Below are 22,064 nucleotides of genomic sequence, written 5' to 3' on the forward strand. Positions count from 1 at the left end.
GATCACAGTTAGATTTGATGTCTGGTGTGAATCTGTTCAGTGTTCGACCAGTGGAATCTGTTCAGTCTCTGACATGTTAGATGTTTATGGAAGGAACCGTACTCCAGAGCAGATTCAAAGGCACATCTGAGCAATAATGATGAAACATGAGCTGAGCCACAGAATACCCGGGATTTCCCTTGTTTTATGTTTTTGTTTTTTTTTTTTTTTTTGCAGATCAATGGAATCACGCTGGATAACAAATCTGTCTCTGAATGTGAAGCTCTGCTGAGGAACTGCCACGACTCCCTCAGTATCTCCCTCATGAAGGTGAGGGTTGGTTTGATGATAGTCCGTCAAATGCAATAGTAGCATGTTCTACTCAGACTGTGTCTTTGCTGTTATTGTTATTCTTATTATTATTATTATTATTTATATTGAAATAACAGGAATTCCGTCCATCTGAGATTTTTGTCCAACCCATTTCCCTAAGACTGTCCACCCGATTCTTTTCAAATGTGACACGTTTTTTACCACTAGGAGAGGTGCAGTGCATGCTTGACTGCTGAATTTCTTTTCTTTTTTTTTTTTTTTAACAAACTTTTTAAAATTTCTACTCGCAGCTGTGGCTCAGTTGGTAGAGCTGATCATCCAATGACCGGGGGGGGGGGGGGGGATTCCGCTTCCAACTGTCCACATGTCAAAGTAACCTTAACCCTTGGGCAAGACCCTGAACTCTGAATTGCTCTGCCCACTGGTGTGTGTGAATGGGTGGATGTGAGGCTTTGTAAAGCACTTTGGCGACCATAAAGGTGTATAAAATGCAGTCAATGTACCATTTAACTCAATTTCAACTCGGATTAGACATTCAGCAATGTCCAACCAATTTCTCTGATTTCACCTGATTCTTTTCCAATTTGACATGCGTGTTCTTTTCATGTGTGTTTTTCAATTTTTTCATATTTTACAAAGTTTGGAAAAGTTTTTGAAAAGACTGAAAGTTTATACTCAAAACCAATCCCTGGGTAGGCACGGCATCAGTGAGCAGGAGAGGCAAAGTATTGTGCGACTGATCGGTTAAGGTCAAGTTTATTTATATAGCACATTTAAAAGAACGCAAAGTGCTGTACAAAGCTGTAGATACAAATGCAAGATATGGTAAAACTAGTAAAATAAGAATAAATACAAGATACATTAAAACTAATTAAAAAAAAAAAGAAACAAATAGGGGGGTGGGGGTATTTGTAAGTTTTGTTTTCACTTGTTTTATATCTAAAGATGTTTTTTTTTAACGCGTTAAAGTCCTGTGTCTTAAGTCCCAAACGCTGAAAGCCCTCCTCCTCTGAACAGTTCTTTCCACAGAGCTGCTCCGGCCAGAGTTTGTTCGAAAGTTTGAGGGACTCTGAAAAGACGTCTCGGCTCCAGTCCTGTGACGTCCACGCCAGAAACTGCAGGAACTCCAAACACAACTGCTCCAAACATAACTGCTCCACACAAACGGACAGCTGCAGTTGTGACTTGTTCAGCCGAAGTGACGATACATGTAAGGATGCAGGCGACTCTTTGGACAGCAGCACCAGCAGCTCTCATTGCCACAATAAGCCCTTTTCTAACGGCTCCCTGCACTCGCGCTCCCTGTCCCACCAAGGAACCTCCTCCACTTCCCACAGTCCCTCAGACCCCCACCCTGACTTCTGCTACAGGAGGCAGGACATCCACCACCGGCCGTTCACTTTCACCCCTGTGGTGTCTGACTGTAGCCCCCCACAGACTGTCGTGGACCGAGGGAAGGGCCCACCGGCGAAGCCCAGCGGAGGCACATGGCCTAAAGTCATGGTGGGGGCGGCGATTCCTGAGTGCACCCAACTGTCCATCTACAAAAAACCCAAACAGAGGAAGTCCATTTTTGAAGTGAACGCCTTTAGGAGGCCCGACGCCCCTCCAAAACTGGACTACCTGTCTCTTTCTCATCTGCCAAAGCACTCGCCTCAGAGCTCCATTTCAGAATCGGTGCAGGCCCCTCCCACACCGCCGGCCAGGAGCGACTCGTTCAGGTTCAAACACCGCCAGCAGAACAGCTCGGCGTCCGACTCCACCATCACCACCGGGACCCCGCCAGCCTCGCCGGCCCAAGTTACAAGCCCGCAGGATGAGCCCGAGGCAGGCACCCAGCAGTACTACACCGAACCTCCTCCAGGTGAGACCAAGACCAACTCCAAGAAACCGGCTGAAGAGGAGGGGGGTCGACACAGAGCCGCAGAGCCGGAAAAGAGGAGATACCGGCCAAAATCAGCACCGGCACTTAGAAGAAATGTGACACCATTGCACATCCCGGTCCCCATGCAGGTAACGGATACTGTCTTTAACTGATTGGGCAACACATGAGAGGGGTTCCCTGTCAGCTGTTCCCGTTTCCCCAGGGGTTGTTGTCTTTTTGTGCCAACACAGTTGTACCATGCATAACATAGTAACCTCTAAATAAACATAATTAACAGGAAGAACATTAGAATATATTTGGATGCTTCTATGAAACTGGGTTTATTTTGGTACCTGGCACTTTGCCAGCTTTTTTAGACCCAATAGTAAAAGAGAAATTTAGACATAGTTCCTCCCAGGATGTACCAAATAATGACCTCAGATAAATGCAAAAAAAAGTTATACTCCTGTTCTGATCCATCTCAAAATTCATGAATGTTTGATAAAATATTGGGGCCAAAAATAGGACCAAAATTGGGACATGAAAAGCTCTGTAGGTGTCAGTGCATTTGATCTGAAAAACATGGCTTGAAATGGTCTTATATACCTGTATAAATAAAGACACTGTGTAAATTTGACGATCCTAGTGGTTTTTCTAATCCAGACGTGCAGGTTTTTTTATGAATCGGCAGTCTCATTCCAGGTTTTGCGTGTAACCGATCGTGTCTACTGGTGTTACATGCAGAACCTGCCCATTTAAACACAAATAAATTGCGAGTGATTTTTTTCAACAGCGGTCATTTTTGTGAAACTCTCCGCCTTGCATAATTAGTTCAATTCCCAAAATGTACCTGTGAGAGAATAAAACGATTTCCCAAAAAATAGTAGCATGTAATTTTCATGTCCTTTTTATTGTTACATGCAGATTCTTGTATAAAAATAATCTAAAAATGTGTTTTATCTGTAAAATAGTTTCTCTTTTATCTCAGTAAATACTTATTGTTAAATTAGACCTAAAGTGCTTCCAAACTTGCTTCCTAACACAAGTCTACATCCAGTTTGAATTTTTAGCCCCCCCATGTCCTGTTTTAAGGGACCACTTTCATAGAAGCACCCATTAAAAAAAAACAAACGTTTTTTGTGTACAGTATGTAACTGATCAAATTAAGCTATGATTATAATTAGCAATTTCCAGACGGTTGCTTTGTTTATATAGAGCAGTGCTGTCCAACTCATTTTAGTTCAGGGGCCACAATCAGTCCAATCTGATGTGAAGTGGGCCAGACCAGTAAAATAATAACAGTGAAATTAGTGTCATAAAGTCAAATTACGTGGTGAAAATGTTTATATTTGCAAACTATCTTAAAAAAAAGTGAGTAACATAAACAGCCTGAATTTCTTAAGAAAAATAGGTGCAATTTTAATAATAGTCTGTCTCAGTTTATCATTTACACATGTGCATTATAACTTGCATACCTCAGTGGATCTACAAATAGACAAAACATTTAATAACAGGCAGAATAAATGACACTTACTTCTCAATACTTTTCAGGTTGTTCATATTTGTTCAGGTTATTCACACTTTGTGAAACGATAGTTCATAAATGTGAACTTTTTCATGTAATTTCCCTTTTTTCACCCCAAAACAAAGACATAAAATGTGGAGTTGTCATTATTTATAGGATATTATGATAGTATTTTACTGGTTTGATCCACTTGAGACCAAAGTAGGGCTTTATGTAGTCCCTAAACTAAAATGATTGATTGTTAAAATCTTCAGTGTAATTTTTGTATTTCACATATTCATCCCTCGGGCCAGTTTTGGCCCCCGGGTCATCTGTTTGACACCCCTGATATAGAGTATTATTTGTGTAGATTTTACAAAGACATAACACATTTTCCAAAATCAAGCTACCATTACAGAAGGCATGTTGAGTTACAAGTTTTGTTGTTATATCCTCCAGAGACCCACATTGCATTTTTGTCCTCTGTAGGGGACAAGAGTTTCACAGCTTTACTTCACAGCTTTAAGTCCTGTCCACTGCAAAGGACATTCCATTTAAAAGAAAAAAAAGAAAACTGTATCTGAAAAACTAAAACAAACTAAAACATTTATTTCACTGGGTCTCAGGAGAATATAACCTCATATAGCCCTCAGTTCTAACAATCCTAGTAATATTTGAGGGCTATCAGTACTTATTATACTATATATTACCCTGTATAAAAGATTAAATGGAACAAACTACAACAGATGTACATTATTCACACTCTACAATTGCTTTTCTCATTTTCATCTTTGTGCTTAATTTCTGTTTCGGTACAGCTGATCGGGTAAAGCTCCTGTGTTTGGAGACATTTCTTTGGCCTTTTCTGACCTTTTCAGAATTACAGATCATTAACTGCAGCGGACCTAGTCTAATTATCTGATTTCTTTCGCAGGTGCAAAGTTTCTCAAATGATGAGAACTCCCCAGAGCCGGTGGACTTGTTGCGATTTTCACCCATGCGAACTAATCGGTACAGCATGCCCTTTTCACCCCCCAGCTACAGCAGCATCACCGCACGTAAGTCTCACAAATGTCCTCTCCTGCTGTCCCTCCTAATCACAATGGAATATTTGCTATTAAGGTACACATCATGGAGGTTTTTTTTTTTTTTTTAAACATACATTGCACTAGAGTGGTGTCAGTAAAATAAGTTACACAAACTCCAACTGGTTAAAATGAACTGAACAAATGTTTTTAAAGGCAATAGATGAAAAAAATTACCAAAAACTGGCTTTAATACATCCACTACCCTACCAGCATTTATACTACAGGTTGATGCTCTTGGTAAAACATTGTATTTCCACTGGCCCGTAGAGAAATTGAAATTACAGGTTGACGAACAATAGATCAGCCTCGCTTTTAAAAAGGCTTAGTTTCTGAAAAAAACATGGTCTATTTTGTCGAATAATGTTTCTTTTCTCTCCAGTGACATCTCAGTTTTTCTGATTTTTCAACTTTTGGCAAATGAGAAAATCCTGCTTTGGATTTTACCCTGCACTTATTCATCTTACTTTTTTCATTCATGAACTCAGAGTAGAGTTTATTCATCCATGTATACATTTAGCTCTAGCTAAACTAAAATGGTGCTCGGTTGTGCACAAGAATATTTATTTAATAAAAAGAAAAAGTAAGACTTGCTGTTTCGTGTCTTAAATCGTGTATATATAAATGGATGATCATTCACTTCTTGTCTATAATCTGTCTTTAATTTAATTGCTTTAAACCGTTATAGTTCACACATAGAAATGCTCAGAAATTCAAAATATCAACCTTAGTGTGTTATAACAAGACTTGATTACTTTTGTGAAATTTGTCAAAAAAAAAAACATTTATTGTGTAGAAAATCAAGGTTAATGAAGTTACCATATTTGGTTCCTTACCCATAAGTGGCAAAAAAAAAAATCCAAAAAATGTATTCATAAAGCATACAAGAAAAACACATGCAAGGTGAAAGGATCATGTATTTTAGAACATTAGACCAACATAAGTGCTGATCCAGACCCCTGTCCACATCCACATTCTCCCTTTGAACATCATTCCTTACATTAGTACCATTACTTCATGGTACTTAACAAAGCAGGTACAGTCACTGTTCATGCAGAGGCAGACCTTACAGACCCTGTAGACCACATTGGACCTGAGATTGTTGACTCACTGTACCTGTTGCTGTCACTGTCTTGTAATGTATGCGGAAATTACCAAAAATAGTCACTTGCCTGATAAAGGGTTACGTATTGGTTACACGTTTCCTCATTTTATTTATTATGCATCTACTGCGTTCCTTATTTCCCTTTCGGCTCTATCATTAATCTGAAACGCACGTTATCCCTCGTCTTCCTCTGCTCATCCCTGTGCTGTTTTTGTTTCTTCAGATCCTGCCCAGCGTGGTTTAGCCCCATGTCCTGCTGTAACGGCGGTGATGAGGAACCCAGTGTACACAGCCTGGAGCCATGAGATCCAGTCCAACAACAGCCCTCCAGCACCTGGCACTGGTGTCCACACACATTCACTCACAAGGTAGTAAAACATCTGGCGGTGTGTTCACTGTGCCATGCCAGGAGTCCAGTTTCCCCTGAAATCGGTTAACAGGTTTCAGCCAGCTTACGGAAATGTTTTCAGAAAATGTGGTGGTTTTCAGCTTTTTTTTTTTTAAATGTAAGGACTCTCATCATCTGGTTGTTGGTTTTCAGAAGAATACGCATGTAGAATAATTGCTTCTCAATGACTTGTTTAGCATTTCTGACTAAAAAATGATCATTCATCTCAAATTCACCAACAGATAAACACATTTACTGACATTCCTTTGCTTTGTCTTGACTAGCATATTGGTTTTAATTAATACTTTTATATGGTTTTGATGCAGTTATTGTTCACAACAACGTTGTTTACGCTGCCCCAGATCTCATGAACAGATGGTGTAGACAAAGTTCCATCTTCTCCAAGATGAATAATTGATTGCAGAGGGACTTATTGAGGTCCTTTTTCCTCCACTTTTAGCCCCCAGCATCAAGGTCGCCTCAGTTTGGACCTCAGCCACAAACGCACTGGAGACTTGACTGAGACAAGCTGCAGCCAGTCGGCCCACACCACCAACTCTCTGCCCTCCAGCGCCAGATTGGGTACGCACAAAGTCCTAGTTTAGGACAGATGATACTCTGGAATATGTTGTGAAATACTTCGGTCCCTGCCTGTCCTCGTATCTGGAAGGTTTTTCCACTTATCTGTACTTCCATCTAAATATGCAGACAGTTTTGATTTTTGCGTGATGTTGACACAAATCAAGAAATAAACCAAATAGATGTTAATATTATGATGAATAATATACATTTCTATAAGTCTATTAAAAGTTGTTGAACTGAATACCATGGGTCATCAGGGTGTTGGTGACCTCATTGACTGTAAAACCCCCAGTTTTACACAATGTTATCATACAGATCCACAGTCTAATTATGGGTTTCATCACGTTCTGGGTTGGGTTTTTTTACCCATTTTCTTTCAAAGTTTTGTTTCTCTTTAATGCACCTCCAGGGACCAGTGTTGTAAACAGCCCTAGGCAATTAGTGGCTTCTTTCTTTCCTTTAAATATTGCCCTCTAAGTAATTAAACAAAACCTCTTCCTACCTGCCATTATTTGGTTTCCCTGGTGCAAGAGATAGATCCAATATCTATTATTATTTTGTTTTTTTCCACTTTCCTGCACATTGGTCTTTGTTTGGTCAAGGTCAAGGTTCACTTCATTGTCTCCCGTGGGAGAAATTTAGCTTAGACAAGGGCAAAAACAAGCTGCTCTGCAACACATAAAACAACACATGCAACTAAAAACGCATAAAATACGTGACCTGTAATAAATGAGTTAAAGTTAAAAATATAATGAAGAAAAAACCTAAAATCTACACACACCCCATACATGCATACAGTCACAGGTAAAATTATTAGACCACCCTTGTTTTCTTCAGTTTCTTGTTCATTTTAATGCCTGGTACAACTAAAGGTACATTTGTTTGGACAAATATGATGATGATAACAACAAAAGTAGCTCATAAGAGTTTAATTTCAGAGCTGATATGTATCCATTTTCCATGGTTTTCTTGATGATAACCAAAATCACTTCAGTTCTTACATCAATAGCTATGACATTGTGCTACCAAAAACAGTGCTTTTAGGCATTCCATGTTTTCTTTTCTGTCTGTTTTAGTCACATGATAGACACAGGAGTTAGTACTTGATTGCATAATCATTGTTTTTGATGGTCTAATAATTTATTCTGTGACTGTACATGCATATCCCTGATCACAGCAGGTCTTTACAAAGTCAAAAAATCTAACATCAACTTCAGTTAATTTCAGGCTTGGAGACCTGCTAACAAGTTGTAAAAAATTAATTTGATTTAGTGCTTGGTTGAAGCCTGTTAAAAATGTAGAATGTGGAGATTGCTACAGCTGGTGTAAGAAAATGCTCGAGTAAGGAATAAGAATTGCCTGTGAAAATAGTAAAACATAAGTCACTATCAAATGCCTGTCATCACATAACCAAATAATAATCATCAAAGTAATAAAAACTTGAAAATCATTCAGTTGACCCCAGCTTTGGAGGCGCATTACTTTCTCCTGTCAGTTTATAAATGACTATGTATTTGGTCTCAGCTAATGAAAGAGATGCACGTGTTTATCGCATATAAAGTAGGAAATGAGATCTGATCAGCAGTGGTCACTCGAGATGCTTGTGACCTGACGTGCATAGAGCTGTCTACTTGTGATCAGATCACCCAAGACACATGTTAATGCCCGGTGTGAACAGAACTCCAGAAGATGACGAGGACCGATCAAAGATGGCAAGCCGCAGCAGCAAGTTCTAATTTCAGGAAATGTACTTGATATCTGCTTGTTAAGGCTTTCTTAACCCATAAAGACCCAGTGCTATGTTTCCAAAGGAATTTTTCTCTTTATTTTAACCTTTCTTAAGTGATTTATCACCATTTATTATAATATTATGCTCTGTATTTTGTGCTTTTTCTGTGACAATCATGTATTTCCCTGTATTTAATTCACTGATCACGTAGATGCTCATAAAAGCTCAGAGTAAAGTTGAGGGTTATTATATCAGAACTAGAGAAAACTGAAGAAAAAGTAACTTTTTCAACAAAATCTATCACTAATTGAACATAAACCCAGTGTCTTCATCCACTTTCATTGACCCGACTCCATGGGTTTTACTGGTGAATAAATGTTGTAGAAGATGACTGTTTCCACGGTAACTACAGAGCCTCTGAACGTCCAAATGGGTCATATCTGACGACCATGAAAAGATGACAAACTGTATTTTACACCAATTATTTACATGTATTGATAGGATTAGTGGATCAACAGGTATTAAACAGTTGAGATCAGTAGATGGTTTGTGTCACCGGTGGCTGTTTGGGTCTTTATGGGTTAACTTGAGGCCGGTGCATCGAGGAAGGAAAAACAACTCCTAGAGTACTGTGATTATCAGCGCTCACACTGGGTGTTGTTTCTCTCCAATGCTTTTTAGGCTCCACGTTACAGTTCAGGGCGGAGCGTATCAAGATCCCTCCAACCCGCTACACACGCTCCACTGGATCCGATAGAGGTAAAGTTCACTTCAGTAGCTACAGTCAAGGAAAATTTATCAGACCACCCTTGTTTTCTTCAGTTTCTTGTTCATTTTAATGCCTGGTACAGCTAAATATAATGATAACAACAAACATAGCTCATAGTAGTTTAATTTTAGAGCTGATATCTAGCCATTTTCCATGGTTTTCTTGATAATAACCAAAATCCCTTAAGTTCTAACATCAGTATCTATGGCATTGTGCTGCCGAAAACAGTGCTTTTAGTCATTCCATGTTTTCTTTTCTGTCTGTTTTAGTCACATGATACACACAGGAATTAGTACTTGATTGCATAACCATTGTTTTTAATGACTTTTGATGGTCTAACAATTTTTTCTGCGACTGTGCATCAACTTCACTAGAGTCTTATAAACCCCATACATGTGTGACTTCATGCCTTTTCTCTGTTCTAGGCTCCCTCTCTCACTCAGAGTGTAGCAGCCCAACACCTCCGATGTCGCCCGTCAATCTGGACACATCATCTTTCACCAGCAGCCAATCACAGAGCTCCATTTCCATCCAGCCCAGGATATCAGTCAGCCCCGCTCCTGTCTGTGACAAGCGGAAGGATGGGTACGCCAGCCCCCGTCCGGGCCATTACCCCACCATCATTCAGCAGAACACGACACATTTTCTACTATTTGTCTGTGCTTGTCTACGTCAGAGTGATTTAGTGCTTGTAAAACTGTAAACAAAGCTGTGAGCCCCCATATTCTCTCATCACAACACAACCCAGACGCATCATTTATCATTTTCTCCTCATTTCTTTCCACTCTCCCTGGCAGTCCTGCTGTGGGTGATCACTTTCTTCTTTGTCTCGTCTCAGATTTGTCTCTTTTTTAACTATTCTTCTGTCAGACTCCCACAGGCTTTTAAGCCCAAGTTCTTCTCTTTAAGAAGCTTGAGGTTGGTTAGCTTCTTCTAGCAAATTACATTTCAGTATCTGAACTATTGTTAGAGCACCCTTTATGTTATAACACTCTGCTTGTAATTTATTCAAAGCACTGATGAATCTTGTATGATGCATGACTTGAGTTGAGCTGTAAAATGTATAATGCATGCCCTGCACAAATCCCATATTCTGTTGTTACACAGATCCTCTATCTACTTAAGCCCTTTCTAACCCAAGGCTGCCAATGCATCGAGGCAGTACAGCACTGGCTCTTTGGATAGATGTAGACACATTGCAAGATGTGCACTTGCATGCAGGGGGAATGGATGCTTTTTTAATGCTGGCAAGTTTATCCAAGTTCAGCTTTGCATGATTTATTAAGACTGAAAATTGACATGTGAAACACAGTTAAAGTTTTTTTTGGGGCTACAAGAAAAATGGGCGTTTTTGATCAACCAAACATATTCTTAGTATTCTCTAAAACCACACATTTGTGCAATATTGGTAAACAAGAACAAATTTTTTTTTAGGGTTTTCTGTGTGTCAGTGTACAGAAATGATAATACAATAGATGTATTTTATTTTGATACTTTTTGATATTTTATTCTACTATGTTCACTTTGCACCTTAGAGCCCCATGGCAAGCTGACTTACTTTTTTGACTTTTGACTAGTGGATGATGACTAGAGAAACATAGTCTCAGTGCGTATACTTGTTATAATTCTTTAAAACTACACATTTGTGCAATATTGGTAAAAAAAGAAAATGTAGGGTTTTCTAGGTTTCAGTATACAGAAATCATAATAAAATAGATTATTAGTGGATGATGACTAGAGAAATATAGTCTCAATGAGTATACTGTATTGCAAGATTGGTGGTGGTGGTGGTGATGGGGATCTCCAGAATAAGCAATAATCTTAGTTTTGTGATGGGTGTTTTTTTTATTTTTTTTTCTTCGCAATTTTCTGAAAACAAAAACTTAATCAAATGAGTTTGATATAATTGCACTGTCCAAGAATGAAGGTATTTTTGTCCCAAATCACTGTCAATATTGGAAGTGATTAGTGAGCTGTTGTACTCAAGAATCTTGAACATGCATTTTTTTGTTCTCAGAAATGCAATTTTAATTAAAAAGTTATTCAACTGGGCTCTAATTTTCTTAACATTGGTTTAGATTTATATTCCGTGGAACCTCCAAATGTAAATCATTTTCTAGTTTAAGGGACTTAAGAGGCAACAGCTTTCACTTCTATTTGATTGTTTTAAGGGTCTCAGTACTTATGGAGTTATGGTGTTAGCAGGGCTTCACGGTTATTGATATGCTCTTTGTTTTCCCTGTAGGCCGTACCTGGAGGAGCCACGCAATGTGACTGTCCAGAAAGGAGCTGAACCCCTGGGGATCTCCATAGTGAGTGGAGAGAACGGCGGAGTGTTCGTGTCCAAAGTAACAGCAGGAAGTATCGCACACCAAGCCCGTTTAGAGTACGGAGACCAACTTCTGGAGGTACAGTAGCTAACACTGTCATAAATCTAAACCACCGACTCTTCTTTATCAATACATGCGTTTGGTTGTTTATAGCCTAACATTTATCTATGCTCTTTCCAGTTTAACGGGATCAACCTCCGTAATGCCAACGAACAGCAGGCGCGGCTGGTGATTGGACAACAGTGTGATACAGTCACCATTCTGGCTCAGTATAACCCGCACATGTTTCAGCTGGGCAATCACTCTCGATCTGGGTAAGAACAGGAACACACTCCAGGAATGCCTTCCACACAATAGATTTATGACAGACACACTCTGTAGTGAGTGGGTTTATATAACAAGAACAACAGCAGAGTTTAAGTAGCACTTGTACATGTACTTTAAACATCAGGGCAGGGCTGGGCAATATGGAAAAAAAATAATCATATCACAATAATTTTTTTTTCATATCAGACGATATCGATATGTATCGCAAAATAAATCAAATCACAATTTTTGTCCAGCTTAAATTTTCCATTACCCATAAGTTGGTTGTGAAGAGATCAGAAGGTTATATTTGTTTTGTTGAGGATATTTTATTTCTAGTGTTTCGGCAAATCAAATATCAGCGTGGGCTGTGTGTCTGTGTATCTATCAAGGTGATAACAGTTTTGGATTTTTCATTATAGTTTGGTTTTGTTTAGTTTTGACTTTTTTTTTCTCTAATTCAGTTAGTTTAAATTAGTTTTTAGAGCAGGTTTGCTACTTTTTATTAGTTTTCGTTCTTTTTTAAATGCTTAGTTTTAGATTAGTTTTGGTTTTTTCATATCTTTTATCTCCCTCGCTGTTGTATTCAAAGAAATCCCATACAGGACACTGCTGCTTTCTCCCAACTTCAGTCTCCATATTGCCAGGTAGAGCGGGGACAAGAAACCGACTTTAAACAAGTGATGAGAAGTGACGGTCCATGAAGTGGCATATGGTGCCGCCAGCTAAAATTGCTTGAGGGAAATAGATTGATTTCATATCATCTGACATTGACAAAGACAAAAATGAAGGGAATTTTATCCATAATTTTGGTACGTTTTAGTTAGTTTTGTAAGCACACAATACACTTTCAGTTAGGTATCGTTTTTTCTTATATGGTTTTAATTTATTTCAGTTAACAAAAATGATTTTCCATTTTAGTTTTTGTCATTTCATTAGTTTTCATTAAAGATAATAACCTTGGTATCTATGCACATACTGTATGAGGCCCATCGTCTTGTAGACTTCAACCACTCAAAACAAGGTTGGCAACGAATAATTAAAAGTGTCACTGTTTCTTTCAGTTCTCGTATGGAGTCCATCAGCAACCAGCCGACGCCTCAGGACAGCGGCGCCACCACCCCTGACAATCACTCCACCATTGATACTTTGAGCGAACAGGATGAGGGAACTATGACGCCGCCGTCCAAACAGACCACCCCCGCCACCAGCCCCCAGAGCTCCTTCAGGTACAGATCAACACTAAACACAGGGTGCATTTCCAGGTCTTGCAAGTCTTAAAAAGTATGGAATTTTGAAACACTGTTTTCCAGACCTTGAAAAGTCTGGAATTTTATGTGAAGATCTTAATAAAGTAGGGAATAAAGTTTCTCTCATATTCGATGCAAAGGTCATGCCTGCACGCCCATGATAATGATGTGTAATTACAGGAGTTTGTACACAGACCGGTATGTAGTAATCCTACTATAATGGACGTTTCTGTGTCCGGTGCGTGTTTGTCTGGCGCGTGTTTGTCCGATTGATGTCCCGATGTTGCAGCACAGGAGGGCGTACGGGTCCAATGCCGCTGTTGCACCACGGGAGGGCGCTTTGATACAATGGCACCACGGGTACAATGTCGGTAGTATTATCAATTGGTTAAGTTTGTTACTTTAAGCAAGGTTTTCCTTTTCAGCCGTGACTGTCAGTTAATACACTGGTTCTTAACCCTTTATAGTTCACTCAGAAATACTCTGACATTAAAAAATTAAACCTTAGTGTGTTATTGAGGACATAACAAGACTTTATTACATTTGTGCAATTTTTCTACATTTTTTTATTGTAATGTAGAAAATCAAAATCAATGAAATTACCATATTTGATTCCTTTCCTGTAAGTGGCAAAAAAATGCAAGAAGTACATATAAAAAAACACAAGAAAAATGCATGTAAGGTGAAAGGAGCATGTATTTTATAACAGTAGACCAACATAAGTGCAGATAAGTGATATGATTACGACGAAAATCAAGGCCAGTTAAATTACTATATTTGGTCACTTGCATGTCAGTGGCAAAAAAAAACTGAAGAAGTAAATATTAAAGAAATACAAGAAAAACACATGTAAGGTAAAAAGAACATGTAGTTTAGAACAGTAGAACAACATAAGTGCTGATCCAGACACCTGTCCACATCCACATTATTTCTTTGAACATCATTCCTTACATTAGTACCATTACTTCATGGTACATGGTACTACTATTACATGGTACCTGACAAAGCAGGTTCACTCACTGTTCATACAGAGGTGGACCCTACAGACCCTGTAGACCACATTGGACCTGAGATTGTTGCCTCTGTGTAACTGTTGCTGTCACTGTCTTGTAATGCATGCAGAAATGACCAAAAATAGTCACTTGCCCTATAAAGGGTTAATCATTCTGCATAGGCACCCAACAGGAGAGGGGCAGTTCACTTGGAGACCTTTGACATTTTTTGGGCCTCAACCGTGAAGGACCAGTGTCATTAATTTTCTTTTATTCATTTACTCAATACTTAAATGTAAATATACTCAAACCCACAGCCCAGACATAACCTTTTTACTTTTCTACTACACACAACAGGTACAATCTCAAACAAAAAAATAGACATGCAAGTATCAAAGTACATAAAGTCAAGGTCTTGGGGAAAAAAATAGCAGTTCCTAAAAAGTCTGGAATTTTTCCTTGAATGAAGAGTGAACACCCTGTATACAAGCTGACGTATGCTGCGTTCTTATGCTGACTGGTGTGATTTGATCGCAGGCTGCCGGGTTCAGGCCACCACAGAGCGGCAGAGATTCGGCTGGTGAGGCTAAAGAAGATCCAGGTGGAGCTGGGAGTTCAGATCTGCGGAGGAAACCTTTATGGCATCTTTGTGGAAAGTCTAGATGATGACAGCCCTGCAAGGAGTCCTGATGGCCTGCTGCAGGGAGACCTGATACTGGAGGTATCTGGTTTGTTTAAAGGGCTTTTCCATTAATTATCAGTGACATGTGCACCGTTAATTTTACATGGTCACTTTAAGCTATCATTATGTTAGGCACTATATGTGGGAATAAAGATTCTGGCACATGTCACACATGCACTATATGGACAAAAGTATTGGGACATGTTGAAATCAGGTGTTTCTTTTCTAACAGGGGTCTGGGATACAAAAAAATAATGACAAATATCATAATGCAGTTTTACATTGTGGTACATATCATTACATTGGTTAGTTTTGCCTCAGAAATGGTTTTTACTTAATTTTTATTTATTTATTTATTTATTTATTTATTTATTTATGTATGTATGTATGTATGTATGTATGTAATTTTCACTTAGTAAAAAACTTACACATAATACATGTTGGTTAAAAATTGTGATGGATGATTACCAAAAACCCTCAAGGGGCTTAACAAGTGGCAGCCTAAAGATTATTTACAACTGCAATTAAAAAATATTAAAAAATATATATATATTAGCAAGCTGCACAAAAGTACATTTTCAACAAATAAAATTCCACCATAGAAATTTCTCAACATCAGTTTTTTCTCGTTTTTTTAATCCATGACTATGATTTTAAATGTTTTACCTCTAAATTTTCTAAAATGTTTTTCATGCTCTTACTGTAAATTAAAAGTTTCTACCCCAACTAACCATCTACTTTCTTCACATCTCACCTAGGAAGAAAAATCTCCCATAAAACTTGAGGAAATATGGATGTTTATATCTGAAATCAGCACGAACAGGACATGTTATAGCTGTAGACATGATGTGTCTTAGTATTTTTTTCCATATAGTTTATAAACATCAATATTTCCTTTAAGTTTAATGGTAGATTTTGCAATGCAACAATATTTATCACAATATAGAACTATATTATGACATTTATCATTATTGTTTTGTATCCCAGACCCCTGTTAGAAAAGAAACACCTGAATTCAACTTGTCCCAATACTTTTGTCCATATTGTATAGTTATCAAGCTCAAAAACATTCTACATTCTATTCTACAGACTGCCTTAGAGGAGATTTATCACAGATGGTTACAGTCATCACATTGACATAAATGTACCAGTTAGAACTCACATAACCTTAGTAGTGACACATTGTTGCTGGTAGCACTAACAAAACGCACTATTTCCGTGGGTATTGTTTGTGTTTTCATTTATTGATAATGAGTCATTCTGTGTTATGAGTCATTCGTTGTCCTCCTGACAGTTGTGTAATTTATGTCCTCAAACAGTACAACGGTGTCAGCATGAAGAACAAAACGAAAGAGGAGGCGTACCTGGAAATGTTAAAACCGGCTGAAACAATCACTTTCAAGGTCCAGAGCTGTGTGAACGAAGTGGCTGTCATCAAAGAGTCTCCGGGAGATGGATTTTTCATCAGGTACAAACTTGTTACACCATACTGTCGATGCATTTTGTTTTCATTTATAGCGTAGTTTAGGGTTTTGATGAGACCAAGACATTTCCGAGACCAAGACTTTTAAGAGTCAAGACTAAGACCAAGGCAGGCCGAGACCAAGACCGTACATACAATGAAAAATTATTAGAAGAGTGAACAGTGAACAAACTATTAAGTCTCTATTTTAAGACTGAAATTGTCTATGGACAGGTCTGTCCAGGGATTGTACGGGGGTGTGTTCCGCGCCGTGCCGTAGCCTACGTACCAGCATACAGACAAACACTCGTGCGGTGTGTCTGTATGCCGCCGTTGCTGGGGAAACCATGGGAAACAAATCAAGCAACCAATAACTGGTTGCTTTGAAATAGATCCCTTTCCACTCTAATCTGTGGTGTGAGCAAATAACTTAACGGCGGTGGTCTCGTCTTGAAATCCTGAGTCCACACAGACCAAGACCACATAAAAATGCGACCGAGACGAGACCAAGACGTTAAAGAAGCGGTCTCGAGACCAAGACCGATCTCAAGCACTACAACACTGGTATAGTGTATGGAGGAGTTAGCTTTGTACTTTCAGCACAAGCAAAAACGCCAAAGGAAATGCATGAAAAATGTAATGCGTTGTAATAAAAGTAAAAAGTGATGTGATGTCTAAGACCGAGCTGACAGAGGCCTCTTTCTGCCGAACTGTCTCTGGGTGTGTTATGTCCTTGTATCCTCGGAGGTCAGAGGAATAAACTGATCATTGCTTCTTCTTCTGTCAGAGCACTTTATGAGAGGGTGGCAGATGTGGAGCAGGAGCTGAGCTTTAAGAAAGATGACATCCTGTACGTTGAAGACACGCTACCAAACGGTAACTTCGGCTACTGGACGGCCTGGCAGCTCGACGAGAACGCACAGAAGCTGCAGAAAGGACAGATTCCAAGTAAATACATGTAAGTACAGCCTATAGTTTAGGTTTAACACTTTTTTTTTGTTAACTGAGACTTTTTGTGATGTGATTTTTGTTTCTGCTTCTCTTTGTTCATAGACTTTTTTTTTCTATGAATACTTAAGATGTTCTTTCCTACAACTGTAAATTTTAAGCTTTATATGGTTTAACTGTAATACTCACTTAATGCCTTAGTTGTGTGATAGGAAATGTTGGACCAGACAGACAGTGCTATTTTTATTTTGGATTGATTGGTTTATTTAGATTGCAGATTAGAAAAATACACTTAATAAACATACAAATGCTGTTCCACCTACATAAATAAATAGTCAAAGTTAGCTTTATTCAGGGTTCCCGCAGAGTCTTAAGTCATAAGTCTTGAATTTACAAATCTGCATTTAATACCTAAAGTCTTTACAAGGTATTAAATTTGATATGATATGTCTTAAGTTATGTTGCCACAAACTTATATTGTGTTTAAATGTGCTTGTTAAATGTCTAAGCTGCAAAGAAAGTAACATTAGTTTAATCAGTTCCACTTGTTCCAATCCGACAATTTATATTTAATCTAGGAACCACTTATCACTAACTTTGTAGTGAGAAATGACTCGGAACGATGGGAATCAAGGTGTTTGAGTAAATAAATAAATTTTCCTAAATTCTAGGAGTCATGAACTTTGCCAGTATGGCTGTAAAATAGGCATTAAAAAGTCTTAAATTTAACTTGTAGAAACCCTTTGAAACCTTGTTTGTCAGTTTTTGCCCCACGATACAAAACAAACAAAGTAGCCCCCCCCCCACCCCCCAAAAAAAATGTGTGTGTGTGTATGTATGTATATATATATATATATATATATATATATATATATATATATATATATATATATATATATATATATATATATATATAAATATATATATATATATAAATAAATAAACTAAATAGAAAAAATATAAATAAATCTAAAAAAAAAATAAATAAATAAATATGTAAAAATAAATCTGAATTTGTTTCTTTGGGCTGTACATGTAGTGGATGAATCATTCAAGTGGACTGTGATTAGAGTTGACTTTTCTCTCCTTCAGGATGGACCAGGAGTTCTACAGAAAACACAGCACGGCTGATATGAAAGACGACAACGGCACCAGTAAAACTCTGTCGGCCGCTGCTCGGAGATCGTTTTTCCGCCGGAGGCAGAAGCACAAACGCAGTGGGTCGAAGGACGGAAAGGACCTGATGGCTCTGGACGCCATCAGCACCGACTCTTTTCCCATCACAGATGGTGAGCAGTCATCTTCAGAGACAGTTTCATTAAAAATGAACAACACTCACTTGAACACAAAAAAATACATTATGCTGCATTTTACGGAATTCAGAATCACTCATAGGCCTTTTTGTCTCTAGTGTGCCTTGGGGGATTCTGCAGAGAGATCAGAACCATTTGAGCAATAAAACAAACACAGTGTCCAAAATTCCCACCTGCACTCGCTTTGGGCAAATACAAATTCCAGTTTGATTATGACACACGTCAGTCTGACCTGAATCACTCACTGACCCATTTTTGCTGCTGCTTAACTCGGCTTATTTGAGGGTTGGCTGGGAGGAATATTCTTAAGTAATAGTTTTAATTACTTTAATGTGTTCTGTGTCACTGTTGGGGTAACTGTTGGTAGGATTTGTTCAGAGTTTACTGCCAGTGACTTGGATAAGGAGCAGTAAGTTAATTTTTTCATAGCTCGAGCTGGGTTGATAATTCCACTACTGCTGCTGTTAATTTTCTGAAAGCTTTTAAGATCAGTTGCTAATAATCAGTTGTGAATAAAAGCGTAGATGCTGCCAAGTGACAGTCCACATACAATTTTAATGGAATTACTTTGTTCAAAACTCTATAAATGACATTAACAAGATTAAAAATATGATAAAGTATGAGTTTATTGATCCCACCACGGGGAAATTGCAGTGTTTACAACAGTAAAATGCAGGAAAAACAAAGTGCCGAAGACAGGCAGAACATTTAAGAGTAAAACAGGAAATATGAAAGAGTGTCTGCTATTTAAATGACTTTTACTCCATATGCATAAATGTACATACAGACAGCACCGAAGGATGTCGTTATATTTTAATGAAATAGGTCTGAAATATTAAGGTCAAAAAGTTTTACAGTACAGCCGAAATGGTATAAATCATATGCTTAATCTGTTTTTGACGATTATGAAAAGGTCCTTGAAAAATTTTCTTTTCAGTCGCAGAAGCAGCCACAACACCAGTTTGCACAACTGTTAACCGTCAACAGCCATATTTTGTCAAAATTAAATAAAGAATCTTGTTCCTTCTGAGATAAGAAGTTAGATTTGGTAGAACTTTACCTATCCATAGTAGCATAATACTACTGCTACTAATAATAATAATGATGATAATGATAATGATGATGCTGATGATAATGAAACTTACAATAATGATGGATTATATTTCTATAGTGCTTTTCAAGGCACCCAAAGCGCTTTACATTATTGGTCCATTATTCATTTGCTCTCACATTCTCACTCTGGTGGTGGTAAACTACATTTGTAGCCACAGCTGCCCTGGGGCAGGCTAATGGACGCATGGCTGCCAATTTGCCCCAAACGGCCCCTCCGACAACTACCGAACATTCATGCGCATTCATAAACCAGTGTGAGTAGCAGCACTGGAACCAAGGTGGGTGAAGTGTCTTGCCCAAGGACGCAACGACACATGACTAGGACAGAGCAGGATTCAAACTCGGACGACCCACTCTACCTGCTGAGCCATGGCTGCCCCAATAATAATAATGATTATTGCTATAAAACGCTTATTATGTTATAATATTATAATGTAACATTCTAATATGCACAGTATGTATGCATGCATATATAGTTTAATGATCATAGGATAAAAATTATAATAAAGTGATAACAGTAACAGTAGTTATTACACCAATATATGTAATATAAGTATATAAAAAATGAAATAATAATAATAATAATAATAATAATAATAATAATAATAATAATAATAATAATAATAATAATGATAATGCGCAGTGGTGAAAGAACTAAATTACCGACAGCAAGGAAATAAACACTGCACACTGGATGAACCAACATTCCACCCCAGAACTGCTCCGTCCCACAGATCAGAGACAGAGCAGATGTCCAATGCTCCATCTCATCCAGTTGTTTTAGATCGTTGTGTCTTGTCTGACTCTGTCCTTTCCTTGTGCTCAGACGGAGTGAGTGTGGTGTACCAGCGGGTTCAGAAGGTGGAGTGCTCCTCCCCCAGACCCGTGCTGGTCCTGGGTCCGTTAGTGGAGTCCAGTAAGGACATGCTGGTGAAGGAAGCTCCTGCCAAGTTCTCTCGCTGCCTGCCCGGTGCGTCTGTGATTACAGTTCACTTTAATTTATTAATGAAGGGCTGACGTTTGGTTTGTATCGGGCTAGTTTTACACGTCGAACTCCACAAACAACAGCTAATTATTATTGAGTAGATCACACCCTCATGTATTACATGGGTGTGAATGCCACCACTTTTTTAATCACTGAGTCATTGTTTTTACAGAGGTTATGAAGGCATCTCAGCAGGCAATTGAACGAGGAGTGAAAGACTGTGTGTTCATCGATTACAAACGAAGGAGCGGCCATTTTGATGTAACAACTGTTGCATCGATAAAAGAGATCACGGAGAAGGTACGAAGTTCACCAGAGTTGGGATTATTTAACAACTAAACTGGAGTTGCAAAACTTAAACTGTATGGACAAAAGTATTGAGACACATTGAATTCAGGTGTTTGTTTTCTAACACGGTTCTGGGATACAAAACAACGACAAATGTCATAATATAGTTTTATATTGTGATAAATATTATAGCATATCACTGGTTAATTTTGCCTCAAGAGATGGTTTTTACTTAATTTCTCTCAGCATTGGTTTTTTTTTGTAATCCATGACCTCTAAATTTCTAAAATATTTTTCATGCTCTGACTGTAAATAATAATTTTCTACCACAACTAACCCTCTACTTTCTTCACATCTCCCTTGGGAAGAAACAATTAAACATTGAATAATGACAAATGTCATAATATAGTTTTATATTGTGATAAATATTGCATTAGTTATTTTTGTTAAAATTGTTATCTTTGCTTCCAAAATGCCTCAGAAATGTTTTTTTAACTTAATTTTTCTCAACACTGGTTTTGTTTTTTGATTTTTTTTAAACGTTAAGCCATTAAAGCCAATTAAAGAAATTTTGATGTTTATAAAGTATATGGACAAAAATAGTGGGACTTATCATGTCTACAGCTGTAAGATGTCCTGTTTATGGTGATTTGAGAAAAAAACCTCAGTATTTCCTTAAAATTTAAAGGGAGATGTGAAGAAAGTAGATGGTTAGTTGTAGTAGAAAATCATTATTTACAGTAGGAACACGAAAGATATTTAGAAATTTAGAGGTAGAACATTCAAAATCAGTCACTGATTAAGAAAAACAAAAAAAAAGAATAATGAAAGAAATTAAGAATAAACCATCTCTGAGGCATTTTGGAAGCAAAGATAACATTTAAACTAAACAAACCAGTGCGATAATATTTATCCCAATATAAAACTATATTATGACATTTGTCATTATTGTTTTGTATCCCAGACCCCTGTTAGAAAAGAAACACCTTAATTCAACAGGTCCCTGTACTTTAGTCCATATAGTGTAAGTTGGTACTAAAGCAGCTCTTACTTTACC

The 22,064-nt window shown here is 38.0% G+C and overlaps 1 protein-coding gene across 3 annotated transcripts in view; it reads left to right on the top strand.

The window, feature by feature from the left end:
- Nucleotides 1–22,064, top strand: part of LOC115410372 (disks large homolog 5-like) — a 75,380-nt gene that overhangs the window by 40,621 nt on the left and 12,695 nt on the right. For 2 of the 3 annotated variants that reach the window (XM_030121993.1, XM_030121995.1), the window contains exons 15-31: nucleotides 217–309; nucleotides 1,330–2,325; nucleotides 4,615–4,738; nucleotides 6,094–6,238; nucleotides 6,719–6,840; nucleotides 9,251–9,328; nucleotides 9,764–9,923; nucleotides 10,209–10,256; nucleotides 11,584–11,746; nucleotides 11,849–11,982; nucleotides 13,039–13,203; nucleotides 14,754–14,937; nucleotides 16,218–16,366; nucleotides 17,148–17,318; nucleotides 18,401–18,597; nucleotides 20,561–20,704; nucleotides 20,892–21,019. In XM_030121993.1, the coding sequence (XP_029977853.1) occupies nucleotides 217–309; nucleotides 1,330–2,325; nucleotides 4,615–4,738; nucleotides 6,094–6,238; nucleotides 6,719–6,840; nucleotides 9,251–9,328; nucleotides 9,764–9,923; nucleotides 10,209–10,256; nucleotides 11,584–11,746; nucleotides 11,849–11,982; nucleotides 13,039–13,203; nucleotides 14,754–14,937; nucleotides 16,218–16,366; nucleotides 17,148–17,318; nucleotides 18,401–18,597; nucleotides 20,561–20,704; nucleotides 20,892–21,019 (3,201 nt within the window). The remainder of the gene's footprint in view (nucleotides 1–216; nucleotides 310–1,329; nucleotides 2,326–4,614; nucleotides 4,739–6,093; nucleotides 6,239–6,718; nucleotides 6,841–9,250; nucleotides 9,329–9,763; nucleotides 9,924–10,208; nucleotides 10,257–11,583; nucleotides 11,747–11,848; nucleotides 11,983–13,038; nucleotides 13,204–14,753; nucleotides 14,938–16,217; nucleotides 16,367–17,147; nucleotides 17,319–18,400; nucleotides 18,598–20,560; nucleotides 20,705–20,891; nucleotides 21,020–22,064) is intronic. The other variant, XM_030121996.1, reaches the window with a different exon arrangement.

Source organism: Sphaeramia orbicularis, chromosome 19 (genome assembly GCF_902148855.1).
Source record: "Sphaeramia orbicularis chromosome 19, fSphaOr1.1, whole genome shotgun sequence".
NCBI classification, from domain to species: domain Eukaryota; kingdom Metazoa; phylum Chordata; class Actinopteri; order Kurtiformes; family Apogonidae; genus Sphaeramia; species Sphaeramia orbicularis.